This window comes from Ptychodera flava, chromosome 20 (genome assembly GCF_041260155.1).
Source record: "Ptychodera flava strain L36383 chromosome 20, AS_Pfla_20210202, whole genome shotgun sequence".
Taxonomy (NCBI): Eukaryota; Metazoa; Hemichordata; class Enteropneusta; family Ptychoderidae; genus Ptychodera; species Ptychodera flava.
The window spans coordinates 36545961-36562167 of record NC_091947.1 but is presented as its reverse complement, the minus strand read 5'-3'; the positions used below and the strand labels follow the sequence as shown (position 1 = coordinate 36562167).

The 16207-nt window shown below is 37.2% G+C and overlaps 1 protein-coding gene across 1 annotated transcript in view; it reads right to left on the bottom strand.

Moving 5' to 3' along the window:
* Positions 1–64: 64 nt before the first annotated feature.
* Positions 65–16207, bottom strand: part of LOC139120848 (uncharacterized) — a 33235-nt gene continuing 17092 nt past the window's right edge. The window contains exons 3-5 of the mRNA XM_070685443.1: positions 15459–15601; positions 5066–5311; positions 65–3320 (exon numbers count right to left, since the gene is read on the bottom strand). Of these exons, the coding sequence (XP_070541544.1) occupies positions 3199–3320; positions 5066–5311; positions 15459–15601 (511 nt within the window). The 3' untranslated portion in view covers positions 65–3198. The remainder of the gene's footprint in view (positions 3321–5065; positions 5312–15458; positions 15602–16207) is intronic.

Below are 16207 nucleotides of genomic sequence, written 5' to 3'. Positions count from 1 at the left end.
ACTGAACGGTTATTTACACAAGTTTTACACAAGTCTGACTTAACAAAAGGCTTGGATCACCATGTTCTTGGAATGTCAACACTTTACTTGTAAGCCTTATATTACATGAGTAACATGCTTGAAGGATTCAGTGCAAAACTACAGAATGATATGTAAAACAAAACAAAAGGTTAACATACCTGATACAATATATAGAACAAAGTAGATGATTTCAATTTTTATCATACATGTTAACACCCTGATGTAAAACTATCAGAACTCTGAAGTGGTTAAGTTTGAAAGTCAAGTGTAAGAACATGATAATGAAATTACAGAGGTAGAATGCCTGGATCAAATCCAAATACAAAACTCCTGTTGACCAAAGGATGGGGAGGTGTTATTGGCAAGTATGATATAAAATGCCCTACTGCAAAACTGTACAGAACTGATGATACAGAGGTACTATGCTTTGAATGCAATGTTCACAGATAAAATTTGATAAAACTTGAAAAACTAATGCAACAGGAGGAGACAACATGGAACCACTGAACAAACACTTGGTTCACCAGAAAATGCGCTTTAAAAACTTTAAACGATGAATCTTCCATAGCTTTGCCTATCACTAAACATAACATATGTAAAATACAATTCCTTAGTTTTATCAGCTGTCTGCCCATTCTCCTCTCACTGCAAACAGAACTCATTTAATATGATTCTAATAGTTGCGTTCATCATATTATGCAAACCAGCTTGGACACGTTCTCTGCTGTATGATGGGCATAAACTCCTATTAGTGTTTTACTGCTGTTTGACAAAAGTATTTTTTGTTGGCAATATGTCATTAACACTATCATCATGAAAAATTCAAATGATCATATTCCAATCAAATTTCAGGATCTTACTGGTAATACTTGTATTTATGTAAGAAAATCTCAGGAAATGTAACAGTTTATTAACAAATGATTCTAAATGTTTACCATCTATCTACCTTAAATATCATACACACAACAGTAACAAAAATTCTACGTAAACAGAACTCTAACTTCTTCTGCTCTTACTTTCTAGTTTTGTATTCTAAATCTTTCTTAGAACTCTAAATACTGAACCACTGCAAATCTTCAACATAAACATTGAACTGCTTCACCTGTTGGCACAGTAAAAAACACTCATTGGCAGTGTCTAGTTTCAACTTGTCAGAAACATTTGTTGGAATGGTAAAAACACTTGTTTTGTTGGCAGTGTCTAGTTTGAACTGGTCAGAAACATTTGTTGTCATAGTAAAAACACTTGTTTTGTTGGCAGTGATTAGTTTGAACTGGTCAGAAATATTTCATATTGGTAAATTGCGAGGATATGTTCGAACAATGTTGAGACAGGAAGACTGATCCCTCTTGCAAAATCACAAAGAATACTGATCATATCTATTTATCTTGCAAGACGCTTTTCATGCTGAAGAAACAGTAATGGTTGGCATTTCAGAGTCCAATGTTTCTGTAAAATGAATGTCCAATGTATCTGAGAGACAAATTCATAACATTAAAATGTTGACTGTTATTTGTTCAATCCACATGTCGACATTTGAATCAACAAACAGGAAAACAATCTCAATATGAAACACTATCAAGGACTGGCAAAGATGTCTCTACCTTGGTGGCTTTTGATTCATGGAATTATTTAAACATTTTGTTTGATCAACAAGAGACTGGTCAACGTATTCAATGAAAACAAACATCTATTACTGTTACCAATTTGTCTAGAACCATTATGCAGTGTTGGTATGATAACACAAAAACTTTCATGTCTAGTATCTTGCATCAGGTTTCTGTCAAAGCCATGATTGTGAAAGGACCAAAGTCTACAAAATAACATCTGGTGTCCACTTGTAATCAATCACGCAATTAGTCCCTCTAGTAATAGGCTACAAATGCCATTGCACTGACTTCATTGTTATGTGCTTTTTAAGCAATAAAGCACACCAAGCCATAGTATACCACAAGATTTTGACTAGTTCATGACATCAATCCATGAGCAATAGGAAGTGCAATTATATGGAGTAAGCGGGTCAAAATCATGTGGTATACTGTTTCTGAGGTGGTTTACTGCTATTGTATCATTCTCCTGGACACTGATCATACCTATGCTATGTAGCTCTGCCTGAATGAGTCATGTATGCTATGTAGCTCTGTCTGAATGAGTCATGTATGCTATGTAGCTCTGCCTGAATGAGTCATGTATGCTATGTAGCTCTGTCTGAATGAGTCATGTATGCTATGTAGCTCTGCCTGAATGAGTCATGTATGCTATGTAGCTCTGTCTGAATGAGTCATGTATGCTATGTAGCTCTGTCTGAATGAGTCATGTATGCTATGTAGCTCTGTCTGAATGAGTCATGTATGCTATGTAGCTCTGCCTGAATGAGTCATGTATGCTATGTAGCTCTGTCTGAATGAGTCATGTATGGATGCAAGTTACTCTATTTTTCTACACTGTCATCTTTTCACAGTCAAATGAGCATTTTATGGATTTGACAGGAACCTATAGTGCATGATACTAGATGTAAGATTTTGTGTTATCATACAAAACTGCTGAGAATAGTTTTAGACAATTAACCATTTGTGGTTGGTATTAAGGTTTCACTGAAACTTTCATTAGAAGCTGTATTAGCTGTAACTATTGATCTATAAATTTCCCATAATTTTGTTGTTTCTAGTGTTCTACAGCAGAATTTTGTATTCTTGGCCCAAACTCATGTCAAAATACCAAATATTCAGTTTGTAAAAATTGCCTTAATGCTTGTAATGTGGATAGTTATTGAAAACTGAAGTTCAGTTTGAACTAGAATCCTCTTTTCAACTATTATATCATGGCAAAGTGTACAAAAGGTGCCATGTTGTACAAATGGTGTCATGTTTGGAATGCTAATATTTTGTATTTCAAAACATAAACATACTTTTTTCCCGCAACAGACCTAGGAAATATTTTTCAAAGTTATAGCTATTGTTCAACGACCAAACAACAGTAAAAACAACAACTTGCTTCTAACTGATACCCATTATGAAGTGCTACGGTTGTTCACCACTCATATCAAAAATTGAAAATTTGTGAACAACTACCTAACACATGGCATATATCAGTGGTATCATACATAATAAGGTTGCCCACAGGTGTTCATGTTCAAGAAATCATAGTCAATGTAAATAGGTAACTGATGGTTGGGTCCTACTTCTTGACTGCTTTCAAAAAGTCATGTTCATCTGCAAGTTTGGAACAGTTGCTTCTATGAGTTGCATTCCAGTGTTCACGTTGGCAATCACGACAACAGTAGAATGTCATACGACAACCTTGAAAACAAAAATTGAGGAGTAAATCAAGAGTTTCTTGATATTCTTGGGTGAGTACAATGCTTAATGTAACAAAAATACCGCAATTATACGGTGTCGCTCAAATTTGATCAGAATTGGTACATACCAAAGATCAACAACAAGTGTTGTTTCTATCTGTTCAGTGCAGGAAAATTCTACGTTGATGTTATGACAATGATTTCTGCACAGTACAACCACAAAAACAACAAGAAATATTTAAACCAGACAAACAAGAATGACAAAAGTAAATAAGGTCTGAAACTTTAGGTAGTGGAGGTCAACTTTAGCAACATGCATAGCAGAAACAGCTAGTCCCTCTTAGTTTGAGCATAGACAGTCTTCCCCCCTCTACTGTCTATGGTTTGAGCAGGTCTGTTAATATGTCACAGTTCATAAACAATAGCAGGAAATGACTAATTAGCTGTTTAGGTTACTGCCACCGCTCCCACATATAATAGGTACTCTGCATACAAATAGGTTAAAGGTCAAAAATCTCTTACTCAGATGTGTGGGCTGCTTCAGTTACTGCCACCTCTCCTGCACATTTGCAGTATTTCCACCTTTTCTTTCCTCATTTGCATGTTTTTGAAACTGACATGTTCATTTGAACAACGTCACATCTCAACCCCTGCATCTACCTGTACACCAAATACAGAGATGGTAGCTTTGGCGGTATGGGAGCCTTTGCGTGTGAAGGACATACATCCGCACATACATACCCACAAACATACAGACATACAGACGCCATTGACTCACCATATAAGCTCTTTTTTGGTATTTATATAAATACCAAATATGAGCTAAAAAACTCATCAATTGTCTCTCATACATAAATCTTACTGACACACTGTAATATGATTCTCCCAATATTATCGTGTTTACAGAAGATGGCTGCACTACTGATTATCTGTCTGACTACATAGTCAGAGTTGCACCTTAAGTTCAATCATGAAACTAATTACGATGACTAAATAATTTGAATTAAAAGCATATGGTATATAGGAACACATACATGGACAGTACATCCCGTATCCTGCAAGGCCTGTCACTCCTCCATCTACCAAATCAGATACATGCCCCACTGAGCCAAAACATGCATATATTGTTACCTATTCTACACATATCTGGCATGGACTGTGGTATGTTGCACTGGCAAAGTCTATAAAAATCATATTTACAGTATCTCTGCTTTCAGCAGCCTTAATAATATTTAAATAGGAACTTCCCTTATAAAAGCCCTTATTGTAAATCTATAGATGCAAATGTAAAAATATCCACACTACTGATTGGATGTGCCGTGTTTGGTCCCAGAATCCCATAATTTTGCCATGTTTCAGGCCTTCATTGTCATTGGATCTTGCATATGATGTTTGTGAATATATAGCAACTTGAGTCGAAAATAAACAAAAAATGTTCCATTTTTTGTCAGAGAACACATGTTTCAAAATGTGTTCTCTGTACGACCATTTGAACCCTCTGTGCATATGTCACGAAAGTGCCAATCATGATTATTCAAATTTATCATACAGTCACAGCGATACTATGAGATTTCAAAAATTTCTGCCAAGTGTATGCAAATGGTTGCATCATCAGTAATCCCTCTATTGTGCACCCACAGTCCTGTAACTTCCTGTTACTATGTTAAAGTGCAACATTTTGCACAAATTTGAACTGATGTAAAATATGGGTTGAGAGACGAATGTTTTCAAGGGCATTAATCTTACCTGAACATAGATGCAAATTATTTGGATTACCACAGTAGCAGCAAAGGGCAACACCAACATCTTTACTTTTGCCTTTTGGTTCACTCATGTTTCTGATGCTGTTACTCAGGACCTCTTTCAGCTTTTCCTGTATGCTTGCCAGATTACACTCAAATGGATCAAATACAGGGTCAGACACATTGAAGGCTTTGGCCATCTCCCTGAGTTTGCCTCTTGCCCATATTGATAAATTGGAGTCATACCGTCCTGGGGTCGAAAGGAAGATATTTCAATTCAGATGGAAAATACAATTTAAATACTGGTATACATGGATAGAATTCAATGGACCTATGTTGGTGATCAGACAAGTCAAACATAAGTGACATTGGCACCAATGTGTCAATGTGAACGTACCAAGTGTGTTGGTATACACATATTGACTGGCTGTGAGGGTAACAGCACACATTGTTGGCTGGGGGCCTGAGAGTCACCCAAAACAGTTTGCTTCAAGAGGCTGTAGGCAGAAGGAAATGGACCATTTTAGGACAACTTTCAAGCCTTGGGGAAAACAAATGGTCCAGGTGTTACATGATTCTTCCTTACGTGTCCTAGAACATGTGCATACACAGTGGTGCTTTCAATCATAGCCTGTCAACAGTTGTTAAAAACTCTTAACTGGTAACATGTTTAAAAACTGTTCATCAATAACTGGCTCTTTTCATGTTTAAGATCCAAGATGGTGCGTAAAACATGACTGTGAACTAAAGCATTATAACGGGGAGTCAGATGAGGTGTATTACAAAAAGAATCAAGTCATTGACAATGACATAGTCCCCACTTGAAATAGGAGTATTAGTCTTGATGGGGCAGGGAAATGTGGTCATTAAGAAGTATCACTGGAGTGTATATGTTCAGATCTATGGACACATAGGTCTATGTCATTGTTCCCAATTTGAAACAAGAGGCATGTCTAAGTTATGGTTCTAAATCGGGAAAAAAGATCAGACTTCTAGCTGTATTGCCCAGCCAAGAAACACATATGCGCATAATAAATGAGGTACAAGATGTGACATCTTAAGGTCTATAATCCTATCAAAATTGAAGCGTAAAGAACTTGTGGTTACTGAGTTATGCATATATATGCATAATCAAGGTCAAAGGTCATCAAGGTCACGTGACATTTTGAAAAAAAATTGTATTGCTAATTAATCCATATATGCAAAAATTCAGACCTCAAGCTCTATTGGCTTGCCCACAATTATATATGTGCATAATTAATGAGGTAAAGCATGTGTTGTCATAAGGTCTCCCATCCTACTAAATATAAAGGACATAGCACTTGTGGTTACTTATTTATTGACATAATCGTGTATTTTAGGTAAAAGGTTATCGAGGTCACATGACATTTTGTCAAACAATTTCTATCCTATAGTCTATCCCTATATACCAAAAATCATACATCTAGCTCTATTGGCTCGCTCAAAACTAGATATGCACATAATTAATGAGGTACAATATGTGGCGTCATAAGGTGTCCCATCATACCAAATATGAAGGGTGTAGCACTTGTGGTTACTGCGTTATGGACAAATATGTATATTTGAGGTCAAAGGTCACCGAGGTCACGTGATATTTTGTAAAGAATATTGTCTTGATAAGTTATCCCTATATACCAAAAATCATACATCAAGCTCTATTGGCTCGCTCAAAACTAGATATGCACATAATTAATGAGGTACAATATGTGGCGTCATAAGGTGTCCCATCATACCAAATATGGAGGGTGTAGCACTTGTGGTTACTGAGTTATGGACAAATATGTACATTTGAGGTCAAAGGTCACTGAGGTCACGTGACATTTTGTAAAAAATATTGTCTTGATAAGTTATCCCTATATACCAAAAATCATATATCTAGCTCTATTGGCTTGCTCAAAATTAGATATGCACATAATTAATGAGGTACAATATGTGGCGTCATAAGGTGTCCAATCATACCATATATGAAGGGTGTAGCACTTGTGGTTACTGAGTTATGGACAAATATGTATATTTGAGGTCAAAGGTCATTGAGGTCACGTGACATTTTGTCAAAAAAATTGTATTGCTAAGTTATCCCTACATAATAAACATAGGGCCAAAGTCCCTGAAGCTACTATAGACATGGATACAAAATTAGTATTTCCTGACTGTATGAAGTTATCTTACTAAGGTCATCCTAGGGACATGTAAACCAAATATTAAAGCTGTCTGACCAGCGGTTTTGAAAAAACAAGCGACTCAACAGTTGACAGAGCTCTGCTGTGTTATGTAGAGAATAACCTTTTGTGACACATGTATTGATGAAGAAGGTGGATATCTTTGATAGCTCATTTCAGGATGGCCTGACCAAAAATGGAAAAAAATTCCGTAAAAATACAGATTTGCATATTTCATCAGACTATATTAAACGAGAGTTAATTACATTCTAATTAAAGTAAACAAGACTTGCTTAAATCAAGATTTACGTCATAATAAAACAGCATATCTGTCAGGTTATAAAGAATCTTGAGCTGGTTATCTTTTAATATTAGTATTTCATCCTATTAACCAAGCACATTTTAACTTTCAAATTAACATTGTAGGTAAGTTCTGTTGAATAAGTTGAGACTGTAGTACTCAGAGAAAGCACACTGAAGAGACAAATGTTTGTAATTTAAGAAGTTCAAGGTCATCAAAAGCATTATAAGGAATCATGTTACACTCTCATTGTACTGTTTACACAGATTGCATAATTGCTATAAATAGCACATGAGGGTCTTACAGCCCAGCTTTACCATAAAAACCCTATCACTTTGACCACTCTTTTAATTGACCACTCTATTTTTTTCCTCAAAAAGTAATCTTATTTTATCCTTACCAAGTCAACCATAAATGGAAATTAGAACTTTCTCTATCTCTATTATTTGACCACCCTATCATGACAAACTATTATGAGCAATTTCTTTTAGATAACATAAATGGTGGTTCAGAATATATCAAAGTTGAGATTCAGGAAAGTTGCCTTTACATGTTTTAATCCTCCAAGATGGTAAACATTTCACTATGAACTGTCAAAAAAAGTTGAACTTTCTGATAATTCCACACTAAAATTATTTTGGCTTTGATGATTTCCTAATTAATTCAATTATTTAAAATCATATTAATTATTTTTTTCTGAGTGAATTGATAGGGTTTATACAGTACAAGAATTACATACAATGTAAGTCAAATTTTGACCAAAAATGACAAAAAAATTCCTTAAAAATACACATTTGCATATTTCATCACAATTTGAACAAATCTAGGTTGGGTTATCCCTAGAGAATTGTATACTGAATAACAAAGCTGTCTGACCAGCGGTTATGAAGAAGAAGATTTTTTACCAACAAGTCATCGTTGATGACACAGTCCCCACTTGTTAATGGGTACTTTGATTACATGTCCTCAGAGAGGATAGAGTCCTCTTCTTTAGGTCTGTGATAAAAATACTTTTGAATAAATTCGCTTGATACATGTCTGAGTTGTAGTTCAGGACATGAAAAAATCGTAATAAAATGGCCACATGTCGGCCATATTGGATCATATCACAAAACAAATCGATGTGCATATGTATGACATACGTCAATGTCCTTGTACCAAGTTTGAATAAAATCCGTTGAGATATGCCTGAGTTATGGCTCTGTACATGAAAAAATCGTAACAAAATGGCCGCACGGCAGCCATATTGGATCGTATCACATGAAAAATTGACGTGCATATCTATGACATTGGTCAATGTCCTTGTACCAACTTTGAATAAAATCAGTTGAAACATGCCTGAGTAATGGCTCTGTACATGAAAAAATCGTAATAAAATGGCCGCCTGGCGGCCATATTGAATCGTATCACAAAATAAATCGATGTGAATATGTATGACATAGGTCAATGTCCTTGTACAAAGTTTGAATAAAATCGGTTGAGATATGCCTGAATTATGGCTCTGTACATGAAAAAATCGTAACAAAATGGCCACCTGGCGGCCATATTGGATCGTATCACAAAACAAATTGATGTGCATATCTATGACATTGGTCAATGTCCTTGTACCAGCTTTGAATAAAATCAGTTGAAACATGTCTGAGTTATGGCTCTGTACATGAAAAAATCATAATAAAATGGCCGCCTGGCAGCCATATTGGATCGTATCAAAAAACAAATTGACGTGCATCTGTATGACATATGAAGTAATCCTTGTACCAAGTTTGAATGAAATCGCTCGAGGCATCTCTGAGATATCTGCGTGAACGGACGGACGGACGCACGGACGGACGCACGCACGCACACACACACGCACGGACATGACCAAACTATAAGTCCCCCGGATGGTGTCCGTGGGGACTAAAAACACCTTTTTTGGCATTAATTTGCCTATTTTCAACAATATCAAAAAATTAAAAAAAATAGTTTCTCAAAATCATATTTTTCATCTGCACAACAAATATCAAATCAGTAAGTACTGCAGTTCTCAAGATATTTGAGTGGACGGACGCCTCACAAACGGACATACATACATACATACATACATACATACATACATACATACATACAGACTGACGACGGACGCCGGACGGATACCCATCCCAATAGCTTCTATAGACTATAGTCTATAGTAGCTAAAAATCAGACCTCTAGCTCTATTGGCTCACTCAAAATTAGATATGCACATAAATAATGAGGAACAACATGTGGCATCATAATGTGTCCCATCATATCAAATATGAAGGTGTAGCACTTGTGGTTACTGAGTTATGGACAAATATGTGTATTTGAGGTCAAAGGTCACGTGACACTTTGTCAAAAAATTGTATTGCGAAGTTATCCATATATACCAAAAATCAGACCTCTAGGTCATTTGGCTCGCTCAAAATTAGATATGCACATAATTAATGAGGTACAATATGTGGCGTCATAGGGTGTCCCATCATACCATATATGAAAGGTTTAGCACTTATGGTTACTGAGTTATAGACATATCACCAACGTAAAGTTGGCGTCATCCTCATCCTCATCCTCAGCCTCAGGGGTCACGCGAAAATGAGGATGAGGATGACGCTACAGCGTCAGCTTCACCGGCGTCAGATCCGATTATTCCCGAATGCGTCTGATGGAATGATAAATGTAAAAACGACTTTAAAAATGTGCTCCAAGTTTCATATCACTGTAAATGTTAATCAAAACACAGTGGGATTTGCATTTCATAATATTTAGTTACCTCTCCTCTCAATATCCGTTTCTCACGTTGTAGTTATAACGCAACATTCTTAGCCCTTAATTTCCTTAAAGTTCAAAGGTTGTACGTTTGATACGTTGACTTTTCAGGCCTCAAGTCATAGTTATAACAGTTAATTGTTTTATATGTCCTCTGAATAATTAGGACTTTCGTATCGCCTCTCATGGTGGCGATTTTTACACATTTCAGACCACGTATACTTTTTTACACCAATTTTTGGAAAATCTTAACGCAAGAGTTGAGAGGATACCAACAAACACATCCACGGATCCATGGACTGAAAATTACGAACATTTCCAAAAACCTAGTCTGTATGAAATATTCTAACGATAAAATATTACCTGCAAACCAGTTTTACGATTCAAAAGAAAGTTGAGAAAGAATGGAGTTGTTATTTTCTTAAGTTTTGGGCGAATTTTATCATTTATCCGTCATCAGGTAGCGTAACTTCGGCAATCTTCGGATACGACGCTGAAGCTGACGCTGAGTAGCGTCATTTTCAGCGTCAGCTAGAAAGGTCACCTGAGGCTGAGGATGAGGATGAGGATGACGCCAACTTTACGCTGGTGACATATATGTATATTTGAGGTCAAAGGTCACCAAGGTCACGTGACATTTTTGTCAAAGTGTCTGAGATATCTGCGTGAACGGATGGACTCACGGATGGACTCACGGACGGACATGACCCAATCTATAAGCCCCCTCGACTTTATCTGTGGGCACTAAAAACTGTGTCACTGCATCCTTTTTGCAATATGAATACGATGAGAAACTAAATTTTTATTTTTCTTGGCCTTATACATGGGAGTCTATGGACTGCCTTATACCACAGGCGACCCATTAAGTATTACTGAGTTTTTCACACAGTTTTCTCTATCATTTTCTCTTCTTTCTTCATGCTCTGAATGATCGGAATAAATAAAATAAGTGGTTTATATAACCTAACCTAGCCTCTGTGACTCTTTATTTATTTTACACTCCATTACAAGGACGTATATCTCTCATACACACATGCTGTAATTAATTAGTCAACACAACTAATTATGCTAATCCGTGGACTTATCAGGGATTTTACGGGTTGGTCAACATCGCGAAAGATAGGAATGGTACCTTTTTCATTAACATCACTATCTTTCCAATGTTGACCAACCTCTGATAAGTCAACGGATTAGCATAATTAGTTGTGTTGACTAATTAATTACAGCATGTGTGTATGAGAGATATACGGCCATGTAATGGAGTGTAAAATAAACAAAGAGTCGCAGAGGCTAGGTTAGGTTATATGATTACTCATACTCTGATTGTATATGATTACTCCGATCAGTCAGAGCATGAAGAAAGGAGAGAAAATGATAGAGAAAACAGTGTGAAAATCTCAGTAATACTTTATGGGTCGCCTGTGCTTATACATGGGAGTCTATGGACTGCCTTATACATGGGGGTCTATGGAGGTGAAAACTAAAAAGTCCTCTAACACGGCCAAATTTGATCACATTGTGAAACAAATCCACGTGCATCTGTATGAGGTAGGGTACTATCCTTGAACAAGTTTGAACAAAATCGCTCCAGGCGTCTCTGAAATATCTGCGTGAACGGACGGACGCACAGACGCACGCACACACGGACGGACGCACGGACATGACCAAACCTGTAAGTCCCCCCGGACACCGACTAATCAATTACTCTAATTCTGCCAGGCCTATACCAACGTAAAGTTGGCGTCATACTCATCCTAATCCTCAGCCTCAGAGGTCACGCGAAAATGAGGATGAGGATGACGCTACAGCGTCAGCTTCACCGGCGTCAGATCTGATTATTCCCGAATGTGTCTGATGGAATGATAAGTGTAAAAACGACTTTAAAAATGTGCTCCAAGTTTCATATCACTGTAAATGTTAATCAAAACACAGTGGAGTATGTATTTCATAATATTTAGTAACCTCTCCTCTTAAAATCCGTTTCTCACAATGTAGTTACAACGCAACATTCTTAGCCCTAAATTTCCTTAAAGTTCAAAGGTTGTATGTTTAACACGTTGACTTTTCTGGCCTCAAGTCATAGTTATGCCAGTTAATTGTTTTATATGTCCTCTGAATAATTAGGGCTTTCATATCGCCTCTCATGGTGGCGATTTTTACACATTTCGGACCACGTATACTTTTTTGCACAAATTTTTTGGAAAATCTTAACGCAAGAGTTGAGAGGATACCAACAAACACATCCACGCATCCATGGACTGAAAATTACGATTATTTCCAAAAAACTTGTCTGTATGAGATATTCGAACGATAAAATATTACCTGCGAACCAGTTTTACGATTCAAAAGAAAGTTGAGAAAGAATGGAGTTGTTATTTTCTTAAGTTTTGGGCGAATTTTATCATTTATCTGTCATCGGGTAGCGCAACTTCAGCAATCTTCAGATACGACGCTGAAGCTGACGCTGAGCAGCGTCATTTTCAGCGTCAGCTAGAAAGGTCACCTGAGGCTGAGGATGAGGATGAGGATGACGCCAACTTTACGTTGGTCAGGCCTATCACTTTCATATCTACGAAGCTGGTACAAAGTTGTATTGAGTCAAAACCTATATATGTTTTCATCTACTTGACATGGTACCTTACAACAGGTCTAGTGTGTAAAGATCATCTACCCCGGTATATAGTTTTTTGGTTTTCAAGGGCTGTCAAACATTCAAGTCTTTGATAAATGCTACATGCAGGACATCTTACGCCTACATGTATCATATACATTTAACTGGTTTTAACCAACTTGACCTGATAGTGCACATGACATATGGACTTGGCAGGATGAGGAAGGGTTAAACATCAAACTGGATGATTGGAGTTCTCAACCATGAGGTATGGACGTCAACTTGATAACTAACTTCCCAAACAGATGCCCTACGTTTGCTACATAGCTTTTACTCTGATACCTAAACTGATGTGTCCAGCAGTCTGACTATGCCAGCCTAAGTTAGCCTAGATTCTTTCCGTCCGCTTGCCTCCGTACCTCCGTCCCCACTTCCGTCTAGTCTCGTGAGCAGTATTTCGAGCTGGAGTTGTAAAAACTGCTCACTTGAATGTCAATGGTCACCAACTGAGACCATGACGTCACCAGCGTCCCTTTCAAAGTCAATCACTGAAAATGACCCTCTCATGATTGGCCTATGACTTGGTTGGGCAGAGCTAATTAATATGACGTCAAATATGTTAATTGTGTTGACACTGCAGCTCTGCCCAACCAAGTCATAGGCCAATCATGAGAGGGTCATTTTCAGTGATTGACTTTGAAAGGGACGCTGGTGACATCATGGTCTCAGTTGGTGACCATTGACATTCAAATGAGCAGTTTTTACAACTCCAGCTCGAAATACTGCTCACGAGACTAGACGGTAGTGGGGACGGAGGTACGGAGGCAAGCGGACGGAAAGAATCTAGGCTAGCCTAAGTCAAATGTGTCTTTCCATGCCAGCTTGTTAAGCTGGGCTACACTGAAAAATAGGGGCAGGAGAGGGCCACTCTGAATAGCTCATTTAATACGGAAGTGTGATGGAGAGAAAATCTACTTGTCTGTAATGGTTACATTAAAACTTTATTATGTTTGATGGACAAAACCAAATCATACCCTTGCATGCACAAAAATTTAATACAAAGAGGAAATTAAATACATTTGTGACATCAAATAAAAGGCAGTGTTTTTGCCAAGGTTAAGGAACATAGAACCTGTCACGGTAAAGAATGTTGTTAACAATTTTAATATCCACTAATATGATTGCATTGACGTACACTTGGAAAGGAACCCTGCAAACAATTGCCCAGGAACCCTGATAAAATTTACCTCAATAGGGCCCTTAACAAATTACTCACTGCAAAGGTTTTTGAAAACATGCTCTTCACAAACACATGAGGATAAAAGACAGACATAATAATGGTACGCTCAAAGTTCTAAAATTAGAGGTAAATTTTTTTCTGTACAGCATGCCTTTCATCCCTGTATGTAATTTTTGTTTGAGGTAGAATGCATCTTGGGATAGTTTTGTAGACACTACAATTGTAGCCAAACCCGGAATTCGAATCGACCACGGTACAAACAAAGCCATGTGCGCAACGCGCACAGATGTACGTGTATTTCCATACTCGTTAGTACACATGTGGGTTTTGTTTGTACCGGCATCACGAGATTATATTTGGGCGTACTGAGTCTGTAGAATGCATCGCGTCCTTTTTATTCCGGAGTAGACACTACAATTGTAGCAATACTTTTCAGGTTTGTTACTTTTCAGATTTATTTTGAAGCAGCTGGAGGTTCACCAGATTCATCATCTCATTTTTCTAAAAATTGCGAATTTTAATTTGTGCCCAGAAAGCCACACTGGCTGTAGAAGCTATGTCATACTTCAGTAAATATTAAGTAATGTGTTTTTATGATCCAAAACTTTGCACCGTGAAGAAGACTCTTCATTCTTGTTACAAAGAGAATGGTTTAACGAGACCTTGAAACATCTTGGAATAGATGAGAGTTTAAAATTTTCCGTTTCAATTAAGGCATGTATTGATTGATTACCTCTTACAAATGCTAGAAATACTACATTCCTACCAACAAAAACAAAACTCTGCGCTCATACACTGCATATATATCATACCAGTATATTGATGGCACAAATACAGCAATCTGATTGGTTGAGACATGAAAAGAACAGTGGTATATTCGTGATATACCACAGCTGGCGCACGCATGAGCTCTCGACTAGAGCAAAAATCCCTTTTTTTGACGTTCCATGCTAGAATTTCAATATACTGGTATGTTAATAGCAATAAATCACACCCAGTAACGATATACCACTCGATTTTGACCAGCTCACATCATATATGCATTCGATATCCCTGGTGCATATATGTGGTGAACTGGTCAAAATCTCCTGGTATACTGTCACTGGGTGTGCTTTATTGCTTGAATATCTGCAACAGATTCTGAACAAATGTCACACTCCTGGCTTAACAAAACAGTATCATATCTTGCCTAAAACAAGATGTAGTAAAGCTACCCTTCTACACCATATAGCCAACTACCTGGCATCATCCAAATAACAAACTTGATTATTTCCAGCCACTTAGTGGGGTTCTTACCTCTCCATTTCTTCTGTTTTGGCAGTTTATCCAGGAATTCCTGATAGTAAGGATTACCCTTGCCTTCCAGACCAAAGGAATCTTCAATGGGGCAGTTCATTGCAGCATCTGTTACTCTACATGCACCATCGGATACTTCCTCACTGAAAACAAAAAGTAAAATCTCTATCACTGATGATAAGATTTCTGAGAATGCTCAAGATGGTCTTGTTTTGTTTACAGTTTGTACTATGATTCACTTGCATATGTTTATGTAAAGCTCTGGGGAAAGAATTATTAGATATTAGGAACAGAAACATACTAAACCTTGACAGTTTTTTTGTTTCTGAATTTTAGTGTCATGAATATGATGAAAGTGTTCCTCTTGTTCAATAATGAGACAAAAGGTCAGAAATTTCATCAGCGCAGGTAATCTTGTCACTGAGGAGAATTTACATTTCACCGAAAGTGCTTCAAAGAACCCAATGAAAGCTTCGATGAAAATGCCCATTTCAAACTCTGTGCAAAGATCATGTTTTATGCTGAACAGGGTACAGAAGAATAAAGAAGTTGCTAATGTTTGACTGTGCAATTATTCATTACTCTCTGGTCCATACAATGACAACAAATGTACTGCACAGTACGGGAGATTTCCTATAATACATCATGATTTGTACCAACGCAGATCCCCCTGTGAAGTCTACCATGTCTCCCATGTGTAGACAAATTCCTGGACTAGTTGTAAAAATTCTGAAAATGTACCTTTAAAA